At 44.0% G+C, this 15,989-nt stretch overlaps 1 protein-coding gene across 7 annotated transcripts in view; it reads right to left on the reverse strand.

Annotated features, from left to right (window-relative positions):
- The window catches only part of CNTNAP5 (contactin associated protein family member 5), a 426,257-nt gene that overhangs the window by 210,812 nt on the left and 199,456 nt on the right, over positions 1 to 15,989 (reverse strand). For 5 of the 7 annotated variants that reach the window (XR_007359131.2, XM_048869287.2, XM_048869286.2 and 2 more), the window contains exons 5-7: positions 11,088 to 11,291; positions 7,163 to 7,347; positions 1,654 to 1,797 (exon numbers count right to left, since the gene is read on the reverse strand). Coding sequence is in view for 6 of the 7 variants with exons in the window: in XM_048869287.2 (XP_048725244.2) it covers positions 1,654 to 1,797; positions 7,163 to 7,347; positions 11,088 to 11,291 (533 nt within the window). In the remaining variant the exon portion in view is untranslated. The remainder of the gene's footprint in view (positions 1 to 1,653; positions 1,798 to 7,162; positions 7,348 to 11,087; positions 11,292 to 15,989) is intronic. The other 2 variants (XM_075117728.1, XM_075117729.1) reach the window with 1 other exon arrangement.

Genomic DNA, 15,989 nt, shown 5'->3' on the forward strand with positions numbered 1-15,989 from the left:
CTTCATTGTGTGCCTTTGCCATTCCCCTTCACCATGTTTTCCCATTCAGCGCTACCTCACAAAGCACAGCAACATAAAGCAAAGCCCAAGCACAACTCGGGGAAGTCACAGAAATTTCAGAGTGACTTTCTGACACTCTGGGCATGTGGAATCATCACTTGAAGACCACGATTGAGTTGGAGTACAGGCCTTTTGTCCCACAAGACCTTTGATAAGGCAGAAGCTCTTTTCAGTGTTTCAGAACCAAATCCTCTGAGTCAGTGAAATCCTACGGTGAGGAGAGAATTGTGGAGGTCCTGTAGCGCCTGAGTCATGGAGGAGGTAGGAATTGTGCCTGTGAAAATCAAAATGCCTTGTGGAGATGTGGGGGCTGAAACTGTTGGAAAGAATATGCTTAGCAATGTCAACTTCTACACATGTACAATAGACTTTTACCCAAGACTCCATGTAGTGCAAGTTGGAATGCTGTGAGGGTAGGACCCTGGCCATGTATTCTAGACATGCAATTTAAAGGGGCGTAAAAGTGTGATTTCCAGATCACTGATCCAACACGTACATAATGCCGGCATAAAATATACTAATGTGTCTCTTTTGATACTTAGGGCTGCATCACTCATAAGTTCATTTAGAAGTCAATGTTTTGCCTCCGTGTTTGGCCCTATTTTTAAAAATATATGCGGGAAGTTCTCCAAGGAAATATTATTGTCCAACCTTCCAACACATGCGGCCTGAGTAAATCACTCGGGATATAAAAACAATCACAATGGTGTTTTTTTAAAATCCTGAACACTAGAGTAGAGTGGACCATTCTCTTTCCTTATGAAGTTAAGGGTCCCTCAGTTTCTTCCTGGAATGTGCAAATTCATGAGACACTTCCTCAGCAGGTCCAATGTTCCTAATATGTATATTTCTTTTACTGTTCCTTGCCCTTTTGAATAAGATAAATAGAGCTAGTTGAAATGTTTCACATTTTGAAATTTCAGTGAAATTGTGACTTTCAAGATAAAAACAATCAAAAAAATACCCCAGAAAAACATTTTGATGACATTTCCGCCAGTCTCTTTTCCTCATTGCCTCAGCTACAGAATTCGTCAACAATTTCCAAAACTCAACATTTCGGATATATGGGGGTGGTGGGGTACGAGTGAAGAATTGAAACATATTTGAAAATAAGTGTGGCAATTTCCCCCCCAGCAAGGTAAGCTCAAGCTGTGGGCCAGATTTTGATACCCTCTCACAATGAATAGCAGCGAGACTACTCAGGGAATAAGGTTTTATTCAAAGTCAGTAGGAGAATGAGAATCTGACTACTGCTTTTATTACTTTAGATGGCCTAAGAGAATCTTTTGAGAGACCCAGGGACTTCGATCCAAACTTAATTCACTGGAGGAGGAGTAAAAAGTTTCCTCCAACTCAGCTTCCCCAGATTCAAGTATAGCTGGAAATGAGTAAAGACAGCTAATTTGTGCATGTACCTTTGAACAGCTCTCTTGGTGTTGCAGCAGGCTAGGCGAATATCCTTTTAACTAATTATACACATAAGGGTCTAATCTAAGCTGCAATCATTTGGCAGAAGGGACAGCACTTGTCAATAGCTGGGACTGGAAGGAAGTGATGAATCAAAGAAGAAAAACAGACACATCTGATTCTCACCACAGTGTAGATCTGAGGTTTACGCCTTTTTGCCAGGTCAATTATATTGACTCCATTGTAATATAGGTTCTCGATGCATCCAAGGAAATTTTTCTTCAGGAAGGTTCCTGGCTTTCCTGGGACTGGGATCCCCCCGAAACTGAGCTTTGGGAAAGAACAAAGACAACACTCAGTTGCAACTCCAAAATGTAGGGGAAAGGAATAAGTGAAGCGTATCGAGAGAGGCTCTAAAGTTACATACACAGGATCAGGCAAGGAAGGCTAGAGCATGGCTCAGTGGTTAGGGTATGGAAGTGGGACTAAGGTGCCCTGTGTTCTCTTCCTGGATCTGATACTGACCTACAATTTAACCTTGGGCAAGTCATTTCACCTCTCTGTTTCCACTCTCATCCTTTGTCTGCTGTGTACTTGGACTCTAAACTCTCACTATGTGCATATACAGCCCCTAGTACAGTAGGGCTTTGATTTCAGTTGGGACCTCTAATAATCCTTATGGCAATTGGTGGAGATAGCAAATGCAAACAATAAATAAGGGCTAGTGGGGGGCAGGTTTAGGGCACTGTGATTTAGAGAACTCTCCCCTCTGTTCAACGTAGACAATAATACTTTAGGATGATGTTGTGAAGCTCTGTTCATTAAGGGACTGCTTGTGTTCGACCCCTGGTGAGGTTGCAAGGAACATTCCCCCGTGAAAAGTGCAGACACACCAGCATTCTGCACTGCATGGAGTGCCAGGACAGCTCTTCTGGGAGAAAATGACCCCGTGTTAAATCACATTGCCTTCATATTAAAGTAGAGACACCAGATGATTTCTATTAACAATCAGCACAATTGGTGACTAAACCATTTCAGAATACAGAGGGGGACACTAAACTGCCAGCATTGTGATGCATACAATATCCAGTTCCAATCATTTGATATAATAAAAAACATCAGGATGTCTCTGATGTTACCTGCTGATGGGGGCTAAGCTGCAAAAGGCCTTTTCACTGACAATGGAAGGTAGCCATAGAACACCCTCTGTCAGGCAACACCGAGGGGCCTTCTTAAGTGAAATTTTGATAAGACTGTATCCAAACCGTGGCCACCTGCGACTTCACTGTTATCACCATGCTGCTTGCAAGGGCAGCTTGGAACTTCACAACAGCAGGAGGGATAGAACTCAGATCTTTCTGCTCCAAAACAGCATGGGCCCTGCCACATCAGCTAAAGGAGATTCCCCGTTTCACCTTAGCTATACAGGCTACGTGATATAATTAAGTAGTTCTGATTCCATCCAACAGAGGGCAGCGGCACACCAATACCACCCATCTGTTAGTAAAAACAATGTGTTTATTGTACGTCAACATGACAACTTAGAGTGAAAATTCACTGCACCTGGGTTGAACAGCGTATTTGAATTGTAAAGTGTTGCAGATTATACATTAAAACAAAACCAAAAAAAAAAAAAAAGAAAAAGCTCTTTTAGATAAAATACCCCCCTATGTTGCTTTAGAGATACCTGAGTAGAGGAGATAATTAATAGAGTAGAGGAGTATTAGCATTAGGTTGCTGAGGGTTACATTAGGCAAAAAAGTCAGACCGAGAGCGCTGCAGTGCCTGAGTATCTAGGAGCAGTTACCAAAAACCATGGATTGATTTATAACTTATCTAAGGCTATATCTATACTACAGGGATGTGACAGGGTGGGTCGTTCCTGTGCTTAAAGTAGGTCCAGCTCCCCTGTGCTCGAGCGGGTCCTCCTAGTTGAGCCAATGAAGGAGGCAGGGCTGCTCCTGGGCTATAAAGGGTCAGAGGGAGTTTCAGTGAGGGCAGCCCTAGGAAGGGACGCTACAGAGTGAAGCTGCCAGGAGAGAGGGTCTCCTGCAGTGGTCTCTGAGGAAGGGAGTGGGGGCTGGGTTAGAAGGCCTGGAGGAACATCTTGGTTTTTCTTGAGGAGAAGACATGGAAGGTAGGCCAAGCGTTGCATCTTCTCCAATTGTGCAGCAGGCAGCAGACCCTGTTCCAGAGGATTCAGCAGCACAACGATGGCACTTTTGCTGCGTCGGCAGAACTCCACGGCGTAGACGCAGACTTCGAAATTGGTTTTTCATCACTGGAGAAACATCACTTCACCAAGCGATGGGAGCTAGGTTGACGGAAGCAGTGTTCTGTCGACCTAGCTGCATCTAAACCAGGGGATTAGATGGGCATAGCTCCAGTGCACAGTGGTGTCGATTTTTGACATCCCTGACTGCCATAGTTACGTTGACCTAACTTTTAAGTGTAAACTAGGCCTAAGTTTGAAAGGAAATGCTGTTCTCAAGGGAGCAATACATGTAATTGACATGTTAGCAGGGATCTGTCATCTGTTGCAGATGAAAAAAAATTACTCAAGATAGCTAAGTGCAAAGCTGCCTGCAAAAAGTTACAAAGGGATCTCACAAAACTGGGTGCTAGGGAAACAAAATGGCAGATGAAATGCCAATGTGAATAAGTGCAAAGTAATGCATATTGAAAAACATAATCCCGTCTATGCATACAAAATGATGGGGTCTAAATTAGCTGTTACACTCAAGAAAGATCTAGCCGATATTGTAGATAATTCTCTGAAAACATCCACTTAATGAGTTAGGAACCATTAGGAAAGGGGTAGACAATAAGACAGAAAATATCATAATGTCACTATATAATCCGTGGTACATCCACACCTTCAATAGTGCCTGCAGTTCCGGTCACCTCATTTTAAAAAAGGTATATTAGAATTGGAAAAGGCGCAGAGAACGACAAGAAAAATTATCAGGGGTATGAGACACTTTCCATATGAGGAGAGATTAAAAAGACTGGGACTGTTCACCTTAGAAAAGAGATTACTAAAGAAGGATATGATAAAAGTCTATAAAACCATGAGTTATGTGGAGAAAGTGAATAGGGAAGCGTCATTCACTCTTTCACATAACACAAGAAGCAGGGGGCACACGATGAAATTAATAGGCATCAGGTTTAAAACAAAAAAAGGAAGTACTTGTTCACAAAATGCACAGTCAGTGTGGGAATCTCATTGCCAAGGGATGATGTGAAGGCCAAAAGTATAACTGGGTTCCAAAAAAAATTAGATAAATTCATGGAGGATAGGTCCATCAACGGCTATTAGCCAGGATAGTCAAAGACATAACTCCATGCTCCGGATGTCCCTAAATATCTGCATAGATGTTGGGACTGGACAATAGGTGATGGATCATTTAATAATGGCCTTGTTTTCTTGATTCTCTCTGAAGCATCTGGCACTTGCCACTGTCAGAAAACAGAATACCGGGCAAGATAGACCATTGGTTTGCCCCAGTATGGCCATTCTTATGAACCACCAGTTTCTGCAGGAGTCTCTTGACACTACCGCAATATAAATCTCAACAAAGTCAATGAAAGCTGTAGGATCTTAACAGTTTTAAGAATCAGACCAATATTTTATCTATTTATAACTTTTTTTTAAAGTGTATTGTGTATCTAAAACTTTGTATTCATTTGACTGGGTCCCTCTTCCCACTAGCTGTCATATGTCACTTGTCTTCTTAGATCTTAAGCTCTTTGAAGCACAGAACTTGTATTTGTATATGTTTGTACCACACATAACAAAACGAGACCCTGCTCCTGACTGGGGTCTCTGAGTGTGACTGGAATATTAAATATTAATATATAATAATGCAACATCATTTACAAAGAAGCATGGATTTGATTAGGATCTGTTGCTAAATGAATCTACTTGTGAGTTTCCCAAAAGTAGATCGTGTCCCATCTTTCACAGAGTAGAAGAATCCAAATCTTTTTGTAATCTCTTAGAACACGTACAATGCTGTTCTGAGGTTCTAAACAGCAAGGCCTGCATTTCTGTTATTGCCATGGCTTAAATCACTACAGCAGAATACCAGAACATTTATTTTTATTAGGAATAAGCCAGAAAGCTGCAATGACACCAAAGTACATCTCAAGAGCTGGCCCATCCATACGTGAGAGCTACCTGCAATCTAAGCAACCATGGCAATATGTTGCTGGTTCACCAATTTGCTAGTAATGAGACCATCAGAATTAACCTGAAAGTCTCCTTTTCCTGAACAAAATCCCAAGGCATATCCTAATGGGAATGAAAGAACACACCGCCATCTATGCTGTTCTTATGTCAACTTCCCAAACAGCTACATCACCACCAAAGATAAGGGCATGAGACCAGTGGATGAAATCCTGGCCCCACTGAAGTCAACGGCAAAACTACCGTCAACGCTAAAGGAGTCAGGATTTTACCTGGTAAAATATGAACTTTGAGACAGGATTTAATGAAAGCAGTGACACTGGCATCTGGCTGGGTGCAGGAGAATTATTAATTAGTGCCAGTGAGCACAAATGTCTCTCTTCCTCTCTGCACCAGGCAATGACAGAAAGGGAAGGAGTGTCTAACAATTTGGCTAGAACATTGGGGTAACTGACAAATGGAAACCCTGAGGCGCTAGGCACCTGCATGTGCATAAGTGCTGCTGTTAAGCCATCTGGTTTCTGCACTCAGGACACGCTGGGAGTGGATCCTTTAAAGAGAAAAGAATCCGAAGTGCAGACAAGAAGACTTTGATTGCACAACAGTGAGCGATGCCAGCGTAGTACATTCAAATAAGGATGACGGCTCTGGCTGTGCAAACACAACACCATGCTCTGCACGGTCCTGGAACTTGCTCATCAGGAACAGCATGATGAAAAGGAACACAGGAAACACTCAAGTGGGGGTGGGAAATGGGAGCATTGTGGTTATAATCAGGAAATAGCTAAACATACACTTGATGAGACAACAGTTCTAAAAGGCTTTGCATGCACTTTTCAGAGAGTACAGGGCTGACCCGAGGAGCGGGGAGGGTGAAATACACCTCCCCTTGCCGGCCTGGCCTCTGAACCAGGTTTCCTGCTGGGGAGGATGTTTCTCCCTCGTTCAGCTCAAGGAAGCACTGGTGAAGTAGGGATCACCTATACCACTCCTCCCTAGAGGGAAGAGGCTTTCTAGTCACCTTTCATCTCTGTGCTGGAGGCAGCTGCATTCTGGCTGGGCTATGTAGGGATGAGTTAAGGACAGGACCATGTTCTCTCTACCGTGGCCACCAGAGCTACTCATGTGCATGGCGAGTGTGTGACACAACCATTAAAACCGTTGTAGAGTTGCCATTGCAGCACACACTCCCTCTGAATCCGCGGGAACTCCTCCTCGGGATTCTGCCGCAGCCCGACCTTTCCAGCGTGGAAGGCTGTGCCTTCCGAGTCCCAAACGAGCACGTGGGCTGACGTACATTCCAACTCTGCTTGCCCAGAGACGGGCCACGTCCCTAGAGCATCAGACACACAGAGGAAGTGCCATGACTCAGGCTGGTTAACCACGAAAGGAGTTTTAGGGGAGAAGGGAAACAGGTTAGAGAGAGATCCCTACTGCTGACAAAACTGAACATTCGCCGAGCTCATACCTGTCTCCAAAGATATAACCCCAAAAGACTCAACACACCTCATAATCAATGTCCAGGTGGTCCGAATCCCCCTTGGTTCGGAAATGCTGAGTGTGCCTGTCCACCGTGAAGTTCACTTGCTTGTTGAATCGCTCGATGAGAACCGAATGCCAGTGCTGATCATCCAGGAGGCTGCCCAGGGTGACTGACGTGTGGCTGGTACTGAAACGCAGCTTGGAATCTCCTGCAGGGGCAGACGCAGACAGAGGACACTGTAGCGAGCCCTGGACTTCTGAACGGAAGCATTAAGGCTTCTGCGTCTGTGTGCTACTAACGAGATATCTAGTGTCCTGCCCCAAGAGAAACAGGGCCCAGGGTCAACCTGGCTTGGATTCTTTGGGGACAGTCTCTTCTTCGGCTGCCCCAATGCCCTGGTCAGGAATACGGAGGGGGATTTTCCCAGGTTGCTGCATAAGTCGTCATACATGGCAGCACTGCCAAACCTGTTCTGTTGCCTGTTACTCAGGTCTGAAGTGCAGCAGAGACCCTCACATTTTAAGAACGCCATCTGGCTTACACAAAAATCTGCCACCCATTAAAGGAACAGATGTAGCACAACTGTGGATTTCCACAAACATACAGTCTAATTACTCTTGACATTTCAGTCATCACTTTTTTTTTCCCCCCATTTTAACAACAAATTGTACCTAACCCTCCCTGGAGAAAACATTTTAGACCACGTGGCACTGGAAATCTAAACAAGAATAGATATTTACAGAGGGCCAGATCTTAGTCTCCACTGCACTAGAAAAAATCTGGGATCATTCCTTTGATGTCTGTGGAGTAACTCCAGTTGCACAACAGTGCAACCGAGTTCAGAGTCCGACTCCAGTGAGAGAATAATCAGGCCCAGATCTCAAAGAGCTAAGTGCTTTTCTGTTTTCTAGCCAGGTTCCTGACTTAAGATTTCAGAGCTTCTGGTCTCTACTGTGCATTCTTTTCTTTTCTATTCATCAGTGGAAATGGAAGGATGCACATTTCAAAATGATTAGTCAAGCTGTGTATAAGATGAAAACCTTGGATCCAAAACTTGCCTCCCCTGACACACATACTTTGTGGTAGTCAAAATCCAGATTCAAATTTTGTGGCTCATGAAAGCTCTATTTTAGGTCCCAGAGTAAACAGACGTGATATCTCACAGCAATGCAACCAACTATGGTATCACGCTCTTATTCCTAAATTAAAAGTAGAGCTTTTTCTGAAGGGAGACGAGAAACCAACGGTGTCAGAGAATCCAGCGTTTAGAGCTTCATTCTGAAATGGATCTTTTGCATGCATATTGCACTATACGCTTACAGATAATGAATAACAGGAATATAGCATTATCAATGTGACCCTAAAAAAACAAGGAAAAAAGATTAGTTTTGTACAAAGCCAATTAATGAGTTTATGTAAAAACAAACGAAGAGCCGTGGAAAAAGTAATTATTTACCAGGTTTGTTTTAATGATTTCAGGTTGTTCTAATTGTCGGACAACTTCTGCTAACTCCCACAGACATAAGCTGAGAAGAGAAATAGATGCTGACTCATTTTACACTGGTCTTGTCTACACTAGGGAGTTTTACTAAAACTTCCCAACTTGGCTACGCAGGATTCAGCTCCACTGGTAATAACGAAAATGGGAACTGTAGCATACAAGTGGCACCACCGGCCTCCGGCATTTTACGCATCCATCTCATGCAGCCACACTATGAGCAGGGTTACACAATTGGTCCCACCACTGCTACCATCAGTGATCCTGATGCTGGGAAATCTGGAGCAACAGAACCTAAAGTAACCCATATTAACACAATGCCTTTGTCCCCACTAGTGGTTTTCTGTATGGGAGCGTCATGCTTTTAGATCAAGAGGGTTTGCGTTCTGTCCCCGCTGATAACACTTCCAGCAGGGGTCATCATACTAGTCATCATACTGGTCCAGGAGACAGTGTGTGGAGGTTCCTACCTGATACAGAACCACACTGTTTTAATCACAAGTATTAAATTGCACTAAGCCACAACTATGACTCAATGGCTACAGGGTTATTCACTATTATTCCATGGTTTAAATCAAATCAACCACTCACATTCTGAGCCACTGAAGTGAAGCCCTGCCAGAGAGCAGTCAGCTAAAAGAAGGAACAGATTTGCAAATACTCTCTCTGACCTATAGATGTCCCTGTGCTGAATTACTCAGGAGTTATGACTTCTGCTAAAGGAAAGGCCAAGGGTTTTGGATTTCCCCCCCAATATTGTACAGAGAGTATGTTCACTTCAGTGATCTGCCCTGTGGCATATAAAATCCAGCTGTGCGGTGCTTTAGTACCTCCTCCCACTGACATATCTATATGTGACGTACCCACTTGGGAAACGCAAACAGCTTTGTACAAAAGAAGAACTGAGCCAAACCGTCCCTCATCCCTCAAACCCAACTTGACCACACACTGATGGGACTCCATGCCTTAGCACTGCCTGGCTCTAGCCAGGCCCAGAAGCAAAAAGCACCAAAATACTTCAAGAAAGGCTGTTCTCCTGGCATCTTCAGCCCTACAAAGAAATACAAGAAATCTCCCTAGAAAGCTTGCCCTGCTCAGCTTTGCAGACCAAACACCTCTGAAGAGCTTTGGAGAAGCACCTACATTTGAGGAGCGGATTCCAACTCCTGAACCCTTTGGGTACACCAGTTGCTAGTATCAGGTGCTTTTCATTTTGAGAAAGAATAGCACAGATCCACACAAGCAGTTCACATTTAAGTAACATTATTGCTAGATGAATTAGAACAAAATCAGAGATGGAATCAGAACTTCAACAGTGCCTATGCAGCAAAGCAGCCCTAAAGCCATTTTAACCTCGATAAGGAGACCCTCAAGAGGTGCAGAGTCACTGTAGTGGCTCCTAATCCAAACCTCCACACTCTCAGTGTGAGGCAGTGTGTCTTGCGTAAAAGGAGGCGTGGACAAGGCTTCCCTCATCTCCAGCAATCCTTGACTGCCAGAACATCTCCTTGGGCTCCTGGGAAGCAAAGATAAGCTACAGCAGTGCTGAGGTTGCTCTAATTTGCACCAGGAGTTCAGATTGGTAACAGGACTCAAGAGACCACAAAGGTGTCTTAAAATCACCTTAAATAAAGAAAAGAATCAAAGCCCGTGCATATTTTATTGAAAGCTTAAAAAGCAGGATGATGGGATGGAGTTTTCCCCTGCAACAGTCGGATATTTCTCAGCTTTCTAGTGCTACTGATCTGAAGCTGTTGTTTTGATGCAGGCGAATTCTGCTTTCCAGCACATGCCAACATTTTCCCTTAGGTTTCTTTTTCTTTTTCTGAACATATAGCAATGACAACACAGAGGTTAGCACGCTTCATCCAAAGAGGGGTTCTGTTCCAGGGAAAGGAAGACCCGTTTGCATCCTGAATGGAAACTACCCAGCCTAGACTTATTGCTGGAGAGAAGCCACAGAAACGGTGAGCCAAATGCTAAACAAGACTGGATGGCTACCTGCAGAGCTTCGACAGATCCCTCCTCTGAAATGATGAGCTTAAAAAGGAATCATTCTCTAAACAGAGAGAGGAAATTGTAGTTGAGATTCCAACTGAATCCCCCCCGAGGCCTGATGTAGATCAAACAGGCAACAATATTTGCAGCTAGAAAAATAAAGGTAGTGTAGTACTCAGGAGATGTGGGTTCTATTTTCGGCTCTGCCACTGAGCTGCTGTGTGACTGCAGGCAAGTCACTTCACTTCTCTATTTCCCATCCCACTCATTGTCTTGTCTCTTCAGACGGCAAAACGTGTGGGGCAGGTACTGTCTTTTGCTGTGTGTATGCACAGCACAGAGTACAATGGAGCCTGATCTCAGTTGGGGCTTTGGAGTGCTGCCGAAATACAAATCATGAAAGGAAATGGAAAACAACTCTCATGGTAACGAACAAAAATATCAGCTCTTACCCAGGTTAATGTGCAAGGAGAGCTTCCCTTTCTGCAGCTCCAGTGTGATGTAGTCTCCGCGCTGTCCCTCTCCGTGAAATAAGACTCCATCCCCCTGCATGCTTTTGAACTTCAGGGAAACCACGTCTTTGAAGGTGCTCATCATTTTCTGATTGAATCTGTACAGGAGGGAACTTCTGCCATCAAAATCTGCTATGTCCGATTCTAAGGAGGAAAAGAAGGAAGATGAAAACATAAAGAGGTGGATTATCATTGAAGTCTCTCTTGATTTCACCGGGAGTTGGGGGCACTCAGAACGTGAGAAATATAGAAACCACCACACCATGCCACACTTAGTCCACTATCCCTTTCCATCAGCTTCTCTTATTCAGGCCATCAGTCCTGTGTAATTTTTTCCCTCTTTTCATGATTACCTTTTGTTATGTTAAGATTTTTTTCATCTGCCTGCTTTTTCATCATACCAGACACGCCACCACCACCAAAGCCATGTCCTGCCCTGTCCACTGTTTACATCCCAAGAACAGATGTAAACAAATGTAAACATTCAGAACAGCTAGCCACTGCTTCAAATGCACAGTCCCAGTTGCTGTTCCAGTTTTTCCTATCAGGGAGTAGCCGTGTTAGTCTGTATCCACAAAAACAACAAGGAGTCCGGTGGCACCTTAAAGACTAACAGATTTATTTGGGCATAAGCTTTCATGGGTAAAAAACCCACTTCTTCAGATGCATGGAGTGAAAATTACAGATGCAGGGAACATCATACATGAAGAGAAGGGAGTTATCTTACAAGTGGAGAACCAGTGTTGACAGGGTCAATTCAGTCAGGGTGGATGTAGTCCACTCCCAATAATTGACGAGGAGGTGTCAATACCAAGAGAGGGAAAGTTGCTTTTGTAGTGAGCCAGCCACTCCCTCTCCAAGCCCAAATTAATGGTGTTAAATTTGCAACTGAATTGTAGCTCTGCAGTTTCTCTTTGTAGTCTGTTTTTGAAGTTTTTTGGTTGAAGGATGGCTACTTTTAAATCTGCTACAGAACGTCCAGGGAGATTGAACTGTTCTCCTACTGGCTTTTGCATGTTCCCATCCCTGATCTCTGATTTGTGTCCATTTATTTTTTTTACACAGACACGGTCTGATTTGGCCAATGTACATGGCAGAGGGATATTGCCACATGAAGGCATATATCACATTAGTAGATGTGCAGGTGAATGAGTCCCTGATGGTGTGACTCATGTGGTTGGGTCCGCTGATGGCGTCGCTAGAGTAGATATAGGGACAGAGTAGGCAATGAGGTTTGTGATAGGGATTTGGTTCCTAGGTTAGTGTTTCTGTGGTGTGGTGTGTAGTTGCTCATGAGTATTTGCTACAGGTTTGGGGGCTGTCTGTAAGCGAGGACTGGCCTGCCTCCCAAGGTCTGTGAGAGTGAGGGATCATTTTCCAAGATAGGTTGTAGATCATTGATGATGTGCTGGAGAGGTTTTCGTTGGGGGTTGTACGTGATGGCCAGTGGTGTTCTGTTTTTCCTATGTTACGAAAGACTCTATGAAGCTATATCTATACCTTAGATGACAGGTTTCAGAGTAACAGCCATGTTAGTCTGTATTCGCAAAAAGAAAAGGAGTACTTGTGGCACCTAAGAGACTAACCAATTTATTTGAGCATAAGCTTTCGTGAGCTACAGCTCACTTCATCGGATGCATACTGTGGAAAGTGTAGAAGGTCTTTTTATACACACACAAAGCATGAAAAAATACCTCCTCCCACCCCACTCTCCTGCTGGTAATAGCTTATCTAAAGCGATCACTCTCCTTACAATGTGTATGATAATCAAGTGTGTATGATAATAAAACCTATCCTGAAGGATGACCCAACACTCTCACAAATCTTGGGAGACAGGCCAGTCCTTGCCTACAGACAGCCCCCCAACCTGAAGCAAATACTCACCAGCAACCACATACCACACAACAGAACCACTAACCCAGGAATGGAGTACTTGTGGCACCTTAGAGACTAACCAATTTATTTGAGCATGAGCTTTCGTGAGCTACAGCTCACTTCATCGGATGCATACCGTGGAAACTGCAGCAGACTTTATACACACACAGAGAATATGAAACAAAACCTGGATTTGTGCTGGAAATGGCCCAACCTGATGATCACTTTAGATAAGCTATTACCAGCAGGACAGTGGGGTGGGAGGAGGTATTGTTTCATATTCTCTGTGTATATATAAAGTCTGCTGCAGTTTCCACGGTATGCATCCGATGAAGTGAGCTGTAGCTCACGAAAGCTCATGCTCAAATAAATTGGTTAGTCTCTAAGGTGCCACAAGTACTCCTTTTCTTTTTGCGAATACAGACTAACACGGCTGTTACTCTGTAACCCAGGAACCTATCCTTGCAACAAAGCCCGTTGCCAACTGTGCCCACATATCTATTCAGGGGACACCATCACAGGGCCTAATAACATCAGCCACACTATCAGAGGCTCCTTCACCTGCACATCCACCAATGTGATATATGCCATCATGTGTCAGCAATGCCCCTCTGCCATGTACATTGGTCAAACTGGACAGTCTCTACGTAAAAGAATAAATGGACACAAATCAGATGTCAAGAATCATAACATTCATAAACCAGTCGGAGAACACTTCAATCTCTCTGGTCACTCGATCTCAGACCTAAAGGTCGCAATATTAAAACAAAAAACTTCAAATCCAGACTCCAGCGAGAAACTGTTGAATTGGAATTCATTTGCAAATTGGATACAATTAACTTAGGCTTGAATAGATACTGGGAGTGGCTAAGTCATTATGCAAGGTAACCTATTTCCCCTTGTTTTTTCCTACCCCACCCCGACGTTCGTGTTAAACCCTGGATTTGAGCTGAAAATGGCCCACCTTGATTATCATACACATTGTAAGGAGAGTGGTCACTTTAGATAAGCTATTACCAGCAGGAGAGTGGGGTGGGAGGAGGTATTTTTCATGCTTTGTGTGTATATAAAAAGATCTTCTACACTTTCCACAGTATGCATCCGACGAAGTGAACTGTAGCTCACGAAAGCTTATGCTCAAATAAATTGGTTAGTCTCTAAGGTGCCACAAGTACTCCTTTTCTTTTTGCGTATACCTTAGATATGTCTCCCTCCACTTTTGTAACCAAATAAACATAATCTTACCTCAAATAAATATTCCTCCCTCCTAGGGGTATCCGCATGTCAATGATGATCTTACCAAGCATGCTTCTGACCTTGGCTGGAGGTATCATTCCAATGCTATGTCAGAACGCTTTTAAAGGAGTAAGGCGTCTATAATTCTCATAACCCATTTTAGCATCCACTCTACACTCTGTTAACAGGCCACATGGGCAGATTAACTGAGTTGTCACAAACACATCCTTTTGGAGCCACGTCACCACAGCTCGGCCAGTAGGGACAACTCTGCTTGTTCCTCTTTAGACAAGATAAACTGGAGTGTGGGGCAACTTCAGACCAAGCTTTTAAGGAGTTTGTCTTTAAAAATGATGACAAAACTCACAAAGGAGCCAATGATTTGTTGTCATGCACCCTGACACCAGTGACTTCTAGATGTCAGCATGATAGCATGTTTGATATCACACTGATATCTGGCTAAATGTTTCTAATTGCTGTAATAATCATAGAACAAACATGGTTTGGGACAACTGAGAAGATACCTCAGAAACATGGTATTTAGTGCATCTATAGCACCATAACTTCACATGGGGCTTTACAGAGAGTTAAGGACCAAAAGGAAGCACTGGAAACCTTGTAAGAAACGGGAATGCTGTGGTCGCCTCGAGAGTGCATCCCTTGTGGCCCCTCATGGCCCTGCAGGGCACTGACTTCAGTGGCCACTCGGGTTCTTCCAGTCAATTACCCAGACCAGATTACTTTGTGTGGTCTGGTTTAACAACTTTCTTTAGTGAGTACAAACTACTCTTTTGTCTCTGAAGTTCTCACCCACTTTGGGCCCATATAAGAGTCCCAGGAAAGTTTCCTTCCCCCTGTTCAGGAAGCCTCAGCCCTCCAACTAGAGCTGGGTAATTCAGGCAGCTATTAATGCCCTTCAGAAGACAGGGGTCCCCTGCTTTCCTCCTGGAAGCTGGGCTGTAGGTTAGGTCACCAGCAAGACCACAAACAGCTACTTCCCCAGCTGACCCTTTTCCCCCAATTAATCCTTTCACGCTCAGACTGGGAGGGCTTAGCAGGCAGACCTTCTCCAGTTGGAGTCTCCACTGCTATGAGGGAGGAGACAGCATATATGCTGGTCCCCTTGCCAGATCTCAAACCAATTGGCTGGGAGAGAAGGAGTTTTGTCCTGCCCACTCTGTAAGACTCCTGGTCCCAGCCCTTAAAGAAACAACAACAGGTTCTCCTCTGCCCCCCCGCCCCCCCTCCCGCAAACACTACTTATTCCCAGAACTGCTTCATCTCTACCAATATCTCCTATTTCTTAGGTCCTTGTGTCTATAAGACTGCCCAAAAAATCTTAAAGGGCCAGGACTACAGGATAGCAGTGGGCTGGCCCCTAGCTCCTACTACCCTTAAAGGGACTAAGCTGGTCACAGAAAGCTACCGTATATTAGATTTCGGATGTATTTTGCAACTTAGAGCACCGAATTCTGCTCTTTATTTATGCCCCTGTAACTCACTAAAACAGGAGCACGGCAGGAGCCCAAGTTAGAACAGGACTTGGGACCAGATGTCAATAAGAGATATCCAGATAAGCATCCAAACGTTTAGATACTTATCCCAACTGAACCAAACACCTAAACCTTATGAGGGTCATGCATCACTGGCCACTTTCAGTTTTCCACTAGGCAACAGCATCACACATGCTTTACGATACCACCCATCTTCTTCTTAGCGTATGTGCAATGT

Source organism: Caretta caretta, chromosome 11 (genome assembly GCF_965140235.1).
Source record: "Caretta caretta isolate rCarCar2 chromosome 11, rCarCar1.hap1, whole genome shotgun sequence".
Classification (NCBI taxonomy): Eukaryota; Metazoa; Chordata; order Testudines; family Cheloniidae; genus Caretta; species Caretta caretta.